General features: G+C 42.8%; 1 protein-coding gene across 1 annotated transcript; it reads right to left on the reverse strand.

Annotated features, from left to right (window-relative positions):
- Positions 1-379: 379 nt before the first annotated feature.
- On the reverse strand, positions 380-13,883 carry LOC117453821 (E3 ubiquitin-protein ligase RNF38-like). The gene is made up of 12 exons (XM_034092823.2): positions 12,462-13,883; positions 8,647-8,699; positions 8,304-8,485; positions 6,901-7,327; positions 5,164-5,301; positions 4,882-5,070; positions 4,203-4,364; positions 4,003-4,106; positions 3,338-3,419; positions 3,116-3,237; positions 1,982-2,081; positions 380-1,378 (listed from the first exon to the last, which is right to left on the reverse strand). The coding sequence occupies exons 1-12, from the start codon at positions 12,772-12,774 to the stop codon at positions 1,316-1,318; spliced, it is 1,935 nt and encodes a 644-aa protein (XP_033948714.1). The 5' UTR covers positions 12,775-13,883; the 3' UTR covers positions 380-1,315.
- Positions 13,884-14,032: the final 149 nt, after the last annotated feature.

Genomic DNA, 14,032 nt, shown 5'->3' on the forward strand with positions numbered 1-14,032 from the left:
AGGGCTGCTGTGCCTCCTGTCATCATTAATGGACGTCTCTTTAAAATGACTGCTCAGAGGAGAGGAGTTCTCATTTCTCTAACCGCCTGCTGCTTCCACTCCTCTCTCCTCAGTTCCTCTCCTCAGTTCCCCTCCTCAGTCCTCCGCTCGCATCTCATGTGGGCGGGACCAGCGCCATAAGTATCGAGGATAGGAGTCGAGGAGGGGAGTCGAAATTTAAGAATTGAGAAACCTCTAGTGTCATTTTTAATAATACCACCACTTCAAACATAACAGAGCACAACCAAACCTGAACTAAACCTTATTATCACAAGCTCTTAATGTGCGGTTTAAATAAAATAAAGGAAAAATATATATACAAAAAGCTAAGTTTAAAAAGTTCATATCAAGCCTTTTATTTGGTATACAGATATTCATAGATTTATACAGTATATATAGATATATGTATATATGTAACACATGTGCCACCGCAAAGTCACAGACAAACTTATTTCCACTAAGAAAAGAAAAATATATAATGTGCTTAATTTCAAAAGGAGTGCCGTGAAGCGCTTTAATGAAAGATGATCAAAACCGGAATGATGAGGTAACTGCCAGGCAGGAAAACAATCACTTATAATGGTAGAGTAATAATAATAATCTACTGAAACAAATGGATCAAAGAGGCAACCGAGAAAATATAGTGGCAGCATGGACCCTTAGTGTCAAACTAGAGAAAAAATATTTAAGTCTATAACATACATACACACAGAGTATGCATACAGACAGACAGGCATTAACATACAAACAGGAAGTAGAGTCAGTCACTGAGAGCAAAAACTCTCCCATGTCGTTACTCAATACACAACAGCAACTCAGGCATGCTCCAAGACAGCTAAAAATCTCTCTCTCTCTCTCTCTAACAAACATACACACACATACTAAACGCACTCTCTCTCACTCAGACACACAGTCATGTACCACAGCCCGGCATGACAGGGCTGACTGAACAACGCTTGCACAGTCGTGGTGCATGCACGTGTACACACACACACACACACACACACCACAGCAGTATAGTGGTCAGGCGTGGTGAAAAGAACGGGCCTGAATTAATGTGAACAGACAGTAAAATGAAGAGGGACTCTGATGAAAGTCAGATAAAATGTCAGGGAGAAGGGATGAAGATTGAAAGGTTATCAAACGAACATATCGTGCTGCACAGAAACACAGGGAAGTGGTGTGTGTGAGCACGTACATGTGTATCAATACATCAGGAGCAGGTAGTGCTGAACGTGTTTAACAGACAATAAGAGCATGTGGCTCCCTCGTGTGGTCACTCCGAGTCTCTCTGGACCTCCGAGGCGTCCGCCCGACAAATAGGACACGTCCTGTTGGCCTGAGGACGGGAGAGGAAACAGAAAGATCTGGTTAGATCAAAGGCAGTCACATCTTCAGGCAGCCTATCAATCGCACAGAACTGACCATTCTCAAGCTGCATATTTGGACAGTAATTCATGTCTTTGTTAGATTTGTTTCAATCTGTAAACACTATAACTCGATTTAGACTAAGGCTTTGGGCGATGCTGCCATGCCTCTAAATCATAAGACTGTATTGTGGTTAATGCAAGAACTTGATGTTCGAGAGCCTTTTTTTTTGCCTTTTCTGTGGGAAATAAAATGTTGAAGTATGTGTACAGCTCCTCAGATGTTCCAGTCTTTGGGTTTGCTGTGGTATACTGCCTGTTCTGTGCTGGATGTACATGTAGACACAAGCCTGCTGCTTCTTTCTGTTATCAAACGGATGTCTTGAGGCGGGAGATTCTCACTACACTTCTATAATTAAGAGGTGCCAGAGTGGGTCTATAAAAGCAGCATCAGCAGAGAGCTTACAGCTAGGGGTGTCACGGTAACGGATACTTCTATACAAAGTCGATGCCAAAATTCTGGATTTTTGATGGCACCAAAAGTCTATACAGAGACTAATGGCAAGTGTACTTACCCTCAGCCACTTGTCGACACACTTCCCGTGGAATTCGTGGCTGCAGGGCAGGACTCGTAGCAGTTGGCGGGACTCGAAATCACTCATGCACACCACACACCTGCAACACAACAGGTATCAGCATGTGATGCACAACAACACAAGAGAGATGCTGTTCAAGACCCTCAACGCTGTAATTACTGATACACTCCATGTGTTTTCTCACACATCTACTCTCACGCACAATTAGGGAAACCTGGAATTGCTTTTGGATGTTCAACAATATGTTTACCAAACCTTTGAATGCATTTCTTACAATGGCTAACCCAAACAAACAGAATGTATATATTTGTTGTATATGCCTTAATTTGACAATCTTTTAAAAACCTAGTTGAGCTTTTATAACTAGCCATTTAGAATTTTGCAATTATGTTTTCACTGGATTATCGATAATGAATGACAGCTAGTTGAAAACGCCGCAGCCAGCGTCTTGACCAAAACATGGAAAATGTATCATGAACTCTCTGTTGAAGACGCTGCAAATACTGAATCTTTTAAAATTGATTTCCAAGTTCTTTGACTCGTTTATAAAGCTTTTAATGACCTGACTCTGTAACGTTTCAGCCCGATCACTAAAGGCCTTTCCTGATGTTCCTTATGTGTCCCATAAAAGTATCAGTGAGAGCTTTCTGTTTTATTGTTCGTAAACTGTGGAGCCCACTTCCTCCAGATATCAGAATGGTTAGCTCTTTTGGTATTTCTAAAAAGGAAATGAAATACCCATCTCATTAATCCGTCTTTCTTTGCTATGGCTTTGGTTTTTAATGTAATACTTTGTTTAATCAATTTAATTGCCGTTTTATTTTTACATGTTTGTATCCCCGGCTATTAGATTTATTAATTGATTATTGTAACATTAACACTAGCAAAATATGATGTATTGTTGTTTTCTTTTAAAAAAAGGGTGCTTTATAAGGAAACCATTTTAAGTTGAGTTAAAGAAGTTTTAGGCTTTCTGTTGCTGGAAAAGCAAAAATATGTCTCTGCAAACAACTTCACACACTGATTAACATTAGCATCTGTCAGGTTCCTGAGGTTCCTAATTCACCGTACCAACCAGTGATGAGCTGGTGTCTGCAGAATGACGGCACTCACAGTGTTTGTTCCGACTGATGGTTGTTTGGATTGAACCGATAGGAAGGAAGTTGTTCGATGTCTCCCTTAGTCAGTCCTCTGAGTTTAGCCTCTCCCAGACGCTCAGCGAGGTTCAGGAGGGCCTGTGAGGGGAAATAAAACCATCAGTAACAATATGAGAATCAGAGTCTGTATGCGGCAAACACACAGACAAGAGAATAAAGAAAGAGAATAAAGACGCACCTCGTAATTTTCCACTTCTCCATCGTCTACATCCAGCTCTAGACTGATCGCAGGACCTGTGGGCTGGACTGGCAGCATTGAACTGCAGAGGGGAAGATTTACGTTCAATTTATCTAAGAAGCAACTACATTGTGCGATCGTAGCTAACTTTCTTTTACCACAGGCATATTCAAGTTAAATAGCTAACAAGCCGCCCTGTTCTAGTCAAACCTTTCATGCAATATATCTCTTGCTCTAACCTTTTACGTTTTCTTTCGAGGTTAAACCAATGTCTAAATAAGTAAGACCTCTCAAAAATCCCTCATCTTGAAGAATATGTCCAATATCCTTTTCAATGTACTCTTATTCTGTAGTTTAAATGAAATAAATGGTACTGTTCTCTTCTTAATACCAGGAAATATATCATTCTTAGTGATTTAAAATGGCTGTCTCTTGCATTCTCCAGGTATAACTCATCCAAAGGGCAGGTATCATATAGGTCAAATGTATCCTGATGATTACAAAGGAGGTGTGGGGTTGGTTGGGGGGGATTCTCATTTCTACTAAGTTTGCAGTAATATTAGTGACCCATATTGAAAATAATAAGTATCAGGTCATCTGCTGTGTGATTAATAAAAAGTTGAAACTTTTCTCATCTTATTAGGTTAATGGCCTGATCTACTTACAGGAAGTAAGGCAGGAGGCTGGGGTGGTAAGGCGAAGGTGGCAGTGGCTGTTGCGAACGGTACCGTCGCCCCGGGAGACGCCGAGGAATAAAGTTTGGATAGGACTAGAGGAAATGGACAAAGAACATACGGGAACAAATCAGTCACATATAAATTCCTCTAAAGGAAAACTCATTTGTTGAAATATTCGTATTGCTCACCACTCCGAAGAACTCCTGTGGCAGGGGGTCATGGGAGAGGAAGTGAAGCTGGGTGGAGTGTGGCGTGAGGGCGGGGTGGGTGGCGGGGGGGTAGTGGAGGCCCGCCCCCAGAGACAGATGTTCTCCGAGCAGCTCCACGTCATTCTCTATCCTCTGTAACGGCTGCGAGGGTGGAGAAGAACAGGAGGACAGACACATGTTACTATCGTAAATAATCACAGCAACAGGAGCAATAAGGAACATTTCAAACACTAGAACAGAGAAACGTGAAGTAGAAGGCGAGGTGGAGGAAGAGAAGAGATCCAATCCTGTTAATGAGTGCTTAGGACACAGGCTAGAGAAATATTATCAAACTGTACAAATATTTTATATAATAAACAATCATTGGAATTGATTAATCAAACTTTTGTACTTCATTATCTACTTCACTTCTGGCATTTATTTAATTTAATTCTTCAACGTCCTTTTTTAATTAGCAGTAAATATTCATCAATATCAAAACCACACAGAATTACCACTCTGTACTTTTTAGAGATTCAAAGAATAAAAAAAGTATATATATTCAATTGATCAGATGACAATAAAATCTTGTCGATCAGACTTTAATTAAAGTCCACAAAAGCTGCATCAGATAGCCAATCACATTTTAAAAAACAAGCATGAAATAATTGCTACTCACAGATCGGGCCTGCTGTGTCGGATAAGGTCCAAATTGTCCCGGCTGGGGCAGGTGAGGAGGGTGGTGGGAAAGGTGTGCTTGGGGGTGGGTGAGGTGAGGAGGGGGGAGCAGGAAGGCCGGGTCACTGGACAGCAGTGAGGGGAACGGGTAGGGCATGGGTATGTGCTGCACAGAACAAGTCTGAAGGACCTGGCAGGGAAAAAGAAACATTTAATTTAGTAAGGGATGCTGCAAACTGTATTTTCAAAACTCATCAGTAACAGAAAAGTCAAACACACTCACAGGAGGAGGGACGCTGCAGACGGGATAGTGCTGTCCACTGAAGACCACCGAGCATGCTGGGATCTGCTGAGGGGCGGAGCGAGGCGGCAGGCCCGGTGGTCCCGGAGGAGACACAGGATACGATACAGGAACTGAACCCTAAACATGAACAACAGAGGGTAAGAGGCAAGTCTACAAACAGTGTGTGATTTTAAGGTGAGCAGCTGGGGACAGAAGGTGATGGTCCACATTGTCATAAAATAAAGCAAAATAACAGAGCAATGACTTTCTGTGTTGTATCTGGTGTGAATATGAATTGTTGTGAACTTGGTTGAGTTATTATCCAAGCCTCAATAGCATTGTTGGGGTTCCCCAAGGCTCGATTCTGGGCCCCATCCTTTTTCTACAGTACATACTGCCCCTAGGTTCAATTCTCACAAAACACAACATCCCCTTCCACACCGACGATGTACAGATCTATCTGCCACTCAATTCAAATGACAACTCATTACAGCTATTGATGAACTGCTTAGCAGAGATCAAATCCTGGCTGAGCCAAAATTTCCTCAACCTCAAAGAGAGCAAGACTAAGGTTATCTTTTTTGGACCCCAACCTCCAGCCTCCCAGGTTGATATTCTCGGCTCCCTCAAAAATAATATCCTCCCCTCTGTCACGAACCTTGGAGTGACCTTCAATAGCGCTTTTAAATTCGATAAGCAGGTCAGCAGCGTAGTCAAAACCTACTTTTTTAAAATACGACTATTGGCCAAGACCAAGTCGTTTTAATCTTTTAAAGACCTGGAAAGGGTTATTAACGCCTTTGTTACCTCGAGGTTGGACTACTGCAACGCTCTGTACGTGGGTATGGACCAGGCGTCAATTAAACGCCTGCAGCTAGTGCAGAACGCAGCTGCACGTCTACTCACTGGCCATAAAAAGCGTGACCACATCACCCCAATTCGGTTCAGAATTGATTTTAAAGCACTAAATGGGCTGTCTCCGGCCTATATAGCTGAACTCGTCCATCTCTACACCCCAGCCAGAGCTTTAAGGTCTGCTGACCAGCTGCTGCTGATCGTGCCCAAGACCAGGCTCAAAACCCGAGGGCACCGAGCCTTCGCAGCAGCTGGCCCCAGGCTCTGGAACACTCTGCCCCTCCATGTGAGGTCGGCCCAGACCCTAGGGGTTTTTTAATCTACGCTTAAAACTCACTTCTTCTCCCTGGCCTTTTAGTCAGAGTGGAGCACGACTCCTGACTTTTCCCTGTGTTTTCTATATATCTGTTGTAATTTATTGTCTTTTATTATGAATGTAGTAATGTGTTTTTAAGTGATTGTAGTATTTATTACATGTACAGCACTTTGGCCCGACCAAAAATCTCTTTTAAATGTGCTTTATAAATAAACTTTGATTTGATTTTTGATTTGTTGAAGTCTCCGTTTGAATTTTAAACATTTTTCATTTACAATTGATTGATTTATTTCCTTGAAAAGACAGGAAATTAAATAACTGCTTTCAGGATCAAACTGACCACAGTAAAAAAGAAAAAGTAATTCTCTATGCATTCTGACAACTACAAATTGTAATACACCCATTAGCAGCTGGTTTTAATTTTTAAATTGCATTGCTTTAAAAAAAGTGTCACACTGCCAGTCATATTATGTTATTTAGACAAGTCTATTGGAATCATTTCAGTCTGTTCTCAGGTTTTTTCTGTTTCACCCCAACAACAAGGCCACATAACCCCATAAAGTCACCTGCTCATGGAGGTCCAGCACCATACTGCTCTGCTGGGATGGGTGTGGGTGGGGGTGTGGGTGCTGTGGATGGGCCGCAGGGTGCAGCATCCTGGGAGACAGGTTGGGAGACTGGTGGAGGGGCCTGGGGGACGGATTTGGAGGATGATGACCTGGGCGCTCGTCCAGCCCAGGCCCCAGCCCTCGGGGAGGTTGCTGGCTGTAGGGGGGGTAGCCCTGGGGGGCCTGGTGACGGTAGTTCTCATCCTGGTGGCCTGGCGACAAGCCGTGGTGGGAGTGCAGGTGGTGGTGGTGATGGTGGTGTGGGTTGGGGTGGTGATGGTGGTGGTGGTGGTTGCTGTTGTTGTAGTGGTGGTGGTTGTTGTGGGCATGGTGGTGGTGGTGGGTCGGGCGGTCTCTCCGGCCGCGCTGGCGTCTTATTGGAGGGCTGAGGGGGGAGGAAGCGCAGCAAACGTTAGCCACAGGAGCATCGGTAGTACTAGCATGATGATGATGTTTTGATATATTTAAGCATTTGTCTTTGTGTTAGCTCAGGCTGGTTTAAGACCAATGCAGGACTGATGGATTATTTATTTTCTTTATCAATTAATCTAACAATTATTTTTTGATGAATCAGTTAAGTAGGTACGTAGGTACGTTTGAGGAACCGGCTCGAGATACACTTTTTGTTATATTCCATGGAATGCTCTTAACAACCCGATAGCAATGAATATCTTAAGTGCTTTGACAAAAAAATCCATTAAAAATTGTCATCTGTGGAAGCCGTAGTGCTGTAAAAAGCACAACCAATCATCTGCCTCGGCCCGGCTAAAATAACTGGATGGCCTACCTGCCTGTCAGCCTTCCATCTGTGCACAAACTTATCTCGTGCCCTCATTGGTCATGTGCGCGTTTGTGTGTGTTGGAGGAGGGGCTCTGTAAGGAAGTGGCAGATTTTTTCCGGCTGTGTATTTTCTAATTCTAGCGCACTCGAGCTGGTTTCTCCAAAATTACCTACCCCACCTTTAATCATGTGTGCTAGAAAACTGCAGACAATTGTGGGATACCTGTGAGAATTTTCTAAAGCCCAATCATTAAATATCTTTTTTTGTGCAACCAATATTCCACAATCCAAATATATTCAAAAAAAATGATTTGAAAACATTACCTCCTGTGGACCGGTCCTTTTAACACAACTCAACTATTGCTTTTGATTCAACTAAATAAACAGCCATTTCTACAACTGATTATTTCTTCTATATGTCAATTATTTCAATAAACAAAAAAGCTACATATATATATATATATATATAAACAAATACACTATGGATCTTGTCATTACTTTTGACATTTTACTAGCTTCAAATAATTAATAAAGATAATGGCAATATGTTTCTGTGTCTCACACACACACACACATTTACCTTCGTCTGTTGCGGACAGGCGTGTGGCATCTCTCTGGCATGTAGTGGGGGTGTGGTCTGCGGCTGGGGGGAAGCTCCCAGGGACGAATGGGGGAGGAAGGAGTGGAGGGAGGGGCGGAGTTTAGATCCAACATGGTCTGCTGGGAGAGACGCTGCCTCTTCGGGCTTGGGCTGTCTTCCATCTGCACAAAGAGTTAAATGAGGGGGGGTTAGGGCGATGGTTGGTCAGGAAAATAAAGAGAAGGACTAAAAAGGAAAGAATGGATAATAAAAGCAAACAATGACAAACAAATCCTATTCAAACCAGGAGCAAAGCAGAGCCGTGCTCATGTTTCAGACTTACTTTATCCCGATCCTCACTGCACACATTATCTGGATGAAAATGAAGCAATCCTCCTGCAGGCCACAAACGGGGGAAAAAAGGATTAGATAAGATAGGGCGGAGGATAATATCCACATCACAAGAAACATGGACATACGCTTGCTAACCCAACAGAAACATAACAACAACAACACTGGTTGCCTTTGATTTTGTACCCACTGCGTCCTTATGAAGCCTGGCTGGTGTCTCAACAGTTTTACAACACTTCAAAATCAACAAGTGATAGCAAAGAAAGTACATTCCACCCTTTGGCTTGACTAACAAGATTTACAGATCTCCTTCCTCAGCAAGGGTCTCTTCTAAAGCAGCTTTTGAATGTCCTGCTTTCAACAAGCGGACAAAGGATGAATCCTTCCCTGGAAGACGCAACACTGAGCAAATCGTTCCCTCTGATCTAAAAGGAGAGTCGGAGCAGACTCACAGAAACAAAGCAGAGCATCTGATGAATGCACACCACAGCAAATGCCTGGTATTGGTTCACATATTTGGCAATCAACCCGTTTCTGATTCTGATGTTGTTGGTTTTCCACTTTGTTTGAATGCATGTAATGACTTTCGTCTCCATTTATCAGATTACCTTCACCGTCACTTTTTTCTAAGTTACTGTTAAGGAAAATAGTTAATCCACAATAGTTAAGTCATTTGTAAAGCAATAACTGAATCTGTTGGATTGTTTCAGCTTTCAAATGTGAATATTGTTGCATTATTCTCTTATACACCCTTATACATTGATAATCATTTGGGTTTTGAAGTGTTGGTTGATAACACCAGATATTTGAAGAGCACCTTGTGATCTGAGAATTTGTGAAATGCTTTATTTCTACAGTTTTCCGACATTCACTTGATAGATTCATAAAAAAATAATCAAAAGTTGATTGATAATGAAATATTTTCATTAACTGGAGTGACTGTAGAGCACTCCCTTTGGAAACAAACCGTCATTAGAAAGACCAATTTCAAGTATTTGTGTTGACATGCATTTGTGTCCGTAATTGAGAGAGTGAACAATTATTAGCTCAGCAAAAACATCTCAGTACCATCATTGCGTTTCCTGTTTTTAGTGGACAAGAGATACAGATCTCTAAAAAGATCAACAGAACAGACTCTTCAATGACAGGAGATTATTATGTGTAAAAAAGACTAATGCCATAAACACAATCTCAGAAAAACACAATGCTCTCCCAGCTGTTTATCTGACAGACCACATGTGCAATCTGGATGCAGCAAGTGCTCACAGACATTTCAGCAGCTTAAGAAGGATGTCCTTGAACTCGGCTGGCGAGAGTTTCCTCTAAGCAGTCCCCCAAAAACCTTTAATCACAAAAAGAGGGGAGGGGAAAAAACTCTCTTCCACTCATCCCTTTATATGTATTCTTCTATGCCTCCCTCATACAAACAGCCTTACTGTCTACCCAGAAGAAAAGCAGATCTAAAGGCTACCCCCCACCCCTTTCTTGTCTTTGCGACACCACTCCAGTGCCATGTGAAGACTGCAGATAGTGACAGCTCAAAGACGCCCTGCTAGTGGCTGTGGAGAAAAGTGGGACAGTGAGTTAACCGACTCGCTGACAGTAGGGCCAACACGCTGGCTTACATCTTTATTTATCCACCTTGCCTCTTTCTACAGACCTCATACCGTTCTGAGCCTCAGCCAGAAAACTAGGTCTGTTAATGCTGATACACCCCGGGGGCGAAAGGAGAGGGTGAGCCAGACTGGACGGGTGCTGTTGGCGAGCAGATACAACCTTGTTTCCTCCAAGCACGGCTGCTGGGGAAGACTGACACCAATTATTTTATGATTGACAAGCAAGGCAGAAAGCCGGATGGTGAACTTAAGAGCATCAGCTGGAATCAAGTCGTAATTTGCTCACGTTCTTAAACAAAGACCTAAAGCATTGTTTCAGAGAGACAAGACAAAAAAGAGAGTTATTGTGCACTTCAACATGCACAGCACTGTTTTGCATTTTCACATACATATTATACACACAGACTCAGAAGGGACGTGTGCAGCTGTAAAGAGGAAGGCAGACCACACAGCTGGGAGGTGTGCCATTTAAGTCATTCACACAAACCCCTCTGTAGTCTCAATTTGGGAAGCATGTGTTTTTGTGAGTCCCCTCTGAGCCGGTTATTTTGGCAACAGTGCTAGCATTACGACAGAGACCCATTAAAAGCCAGCTTTCATTCATTCACAGCACTTATTTCGCTTTTCAGGGAATCCAATCTGGTATTACTGAAGGTTTCTCCAATTACTTTTCCAATACTCAGTGCTGGAAACCTGCTGAACACTAAACAGGCTGGTGTAAATTCAATGAAAGGAGGCAGGGGTGCAGCATCTGAATTTCCCCACTAGCAGCCTCATTTGATTCTCATTCGTCTCCTTTTTTCCTCAAAAGGTTTTAGGTTGATGTTTTATTGTCTTTTTATTGAGTTTGGGTTGGCAGAAGAACTTTTGACGTTGTATGCATTAAAAGCCTACTTAACAGTGTAAATGATACTGGGGAAATCAAATAAGATTTACTTCATAAAGTGAATGAACCAACATCATGCCAACACACCGTTTTTTTTTGGTTTTTTTGTGTTTGGAAACACCTTCTCTATCTTTACTCTATCCTGAAACATTAGATAAGAAACATGTTTGACTACTTTAGGACAATATAGAGCTTTGCACAGGCTTAAATTGAAGTTGAATGAAATAGAGGCTTATGGATGAAAGGGTCGATGGGGAAATACAAGGAAGCTTGGACTATGCCAGGCTGCATTGCAGCAGTAAGCAATCTCAAACCAAAAGATACAAATGCTAGATAAAGGCATTTCATTTTCAAATTATTTCAAGGCTCCAAACTGTTCTTTTAAATCAGACTCCTCTCATGCATATTGTAGGATGTGTGGAGTCTGAAGCAGTGTGTAGGATGTCTAAACCACCAGGAGAATTCAGGCCTCTGATCTGATGATGAAGTGAAAACATATTCAAACTAGCCAGCAATATTACAGTTTGAACGCACAACACTTGCACTGAAATATCAAATTTGTTTTATTTCATTATTATAGAATATATCTCAACACATCGTTGTACTTCGAATAAAAGAGTATTATTTTATTGAGCTACTTAAATGATTGTCTAATGTTTCTCTCCTCATGCCTTGACTACATCCACAGGAGTAACATAATATGACCGGCAGGCCCTCAGCACCTGCCTGGACTAGCCAAAGGAAAATTCTGCAGTGTTAAATTCCTACTGATGGCCTGTAGAATTTGCACCATGCAATGACCTACACTACATTTATTTAAATGACATTTATATTCTAAAGTGCATTTTCTATTTTCGTCATGTTTAATGTAGTGTCTTCTATCCCTCCACTCATTCAGTAAAAATACAATCATTCAACAGAACATTTATATTCTAAAGCGACTTTGGAAGAGGTTTAACTATGTGGATGCAACCCAAAAACGGCAGGTACTATGCAAGTACTTACACATATGCAGAACTGCTTCCAGCGCTGAATACTTGTAAGACAAAGTTAGTAGACATGGCTTGCCCTATTTACCCGAGTAAATGCTATTCAAACCTCTGAAGTAGAGACACCACCCGATATGACATATAGCTGGCCTTTCAAGCAACAGCTGGCAGTGAAAGCACCAAGCCTTTTAGTTAAATATCTCAAAGCCTGTTAAGCTGCTAGTGGTCTGCCTTCAACCCTCAGGGGGTGTATCCTGTGTGTGTAATGATGCATCTAGCCCGGCTGCAGGCCTTGTTTTTACTGGAGATTGCTTACCGGCTCCGGGGTGTCTGTGGGCTCCGTGTGCAGAGTGGCGCTGCGCCCCCGCGGACAGGTAGCTCCCCTGCGCGTGCTGTTGCTGCTGCTGCTGCTGCTGCTGCTGCTGCTGCTGCTGCTGGCTCTCCGGATAGCTCCGACCTCCGTGGTGCGGCGCCCAGCCGGGGTTGCTCTGCGGCGGGTAGTTCACCCCTACTCCGCTGGCGTTCATCATGCTCCCGTTTCCCACCGCGTTTCCATTGCCAACGTTACCGTTCATACCGAAATGATAGAAGCCAGACCGAGACCGCGAGCGAGTCCTCGGGGGGTCCATGGCTGGGGAGGGCGGCGCTGGATGGACGTGATGAAGCGGAGAGATGGACGTCCAGAGACGGGCAGGAGCCTCCCTCTTCACACCGCTCTACGCGTCTCTCTATCCGCCTAGTTACCTCTGATGACCACTGGCTACTGCGAGTGTTTTCTGAGGCATTTAAAGCTGTTGTTCGGGTCTAATGAGTGGAGATACCTGAAGGTTCAGGGAAGCACAGCCCTCATATGTCGCAGCAATCGGTGCGGGTCAACTGAAGGGAAACCGCTTATTTATTTATAACTATCGATTATAAATGTACACAAGTATAGAAAAATATTGTACTTATATTAGGATTCGGTATAACAAAGCAGTTATAAAAAATAGCATTGTCTCTAAGATAGTTATCTGTGGTTTTAGCAGAACACCAGCTGAACGAGTCTCAGGTTCTCTATTGTCTTTTCTCAGCAAAACACCCCAAGAAAATAAAGTATGTTATGGCATTAGTCGCACGCAGTTGAGTCCTACACGAGTGAGCCCATTGCCGACACATATAATAGCATGCAGCTGAAGTTAATATAGCTTGCCCTGTGCCTCCAAAAGCTTGTCAAGTTTAATACTTAAATCCCCCAACACAAGCAAAGATGGCTAGCAGACGTGCGCTAGCAAACTAAAGGAAACCAGCTGCCCCGATAGCTGGCAGCTAAACAAAGTTATTAGCATAGATTTGCACATAAATTCCAACTAAATTTCCACGGGTATCCTACGGTAAGCATTAACGTTACACCCCTTTGCGTTGGTTAACTATGCCTGCTCGTTCATTAGCATAATTTCGATTTTCCAGTTAGCCAAGGCTAACAGGAAGCGGGGTCTAGTGGGGAAAACAAGTCCAACAGTGTCGACATTACAAGCTAGCTAACGTCGCATTGGGTCGCTGTTAGGATAGTCCGTGCACAATGCTAATAGCGGATTATCTCGGACCACATGAGAAAACAAATAACTACCTTATCCGTCAAGTAGCGAGGACAATATTTGTCCAATTTAAATCCCCTCTCGCAGTCGCTATCGAGTGTTTTCTCTGGTCAGCGGGGAGTGTGTGAAGATCAATCAATGGGAGTTTCACATCTCTGTCAAGGCCACACTAATCAATCACAGATTAACATGGCGCTCCACACAGGCCTGATCCACGATGTGCTTGTCAGTAAATAACACAAACAAACAGGTGTGGAAACGTTAAAAGCCGCTCAACACCTGTAAGATAAAAATGTGTTTGATTATCAGCAGA

This window comes from Pseudochaenichthys georgianus, chromosome 10 (genome assembly GCF_902827115.2).
Source record: "Pseudochaenichthys georgianus chromosome 10, fPseGeo1.2, whole genome shotgun sequence".
In the NCBI taxonomy this organism is placed as follows: Eukaryota; Metazoa; Chordata; class Actinopteri; order Perciformes; family Channichthyidae; genus Pseudochaenichthys; species Pseudochaenichthys georgianus.

Excerpts from the sequence above, each read along its gene's own strand:
- LOC117453821 (XM_034092823.2), bottom strand. The coding sequence starts at position 12,774 with ATGGACCCCCCGAGGACTCGCTCGCGGTCTCGGTCTGGCTTCTATCAT. Across the intron at positions 8,700-12,461 it reads CCACAGACACCCCGGAGCCG|GAGGATTGCTTCATTTTCAT; the intron begins GTAAGCAATCTC and ends TGTGGCCTGCAG. Across the intron at positions 7,328-8,303 it reads CCTGTCCGCAACAGACGAAG|CCCTCCAATAAGACGCCAGC; the intron begins GTAAATGTGTGT and ends CTCCCCCCTCAG.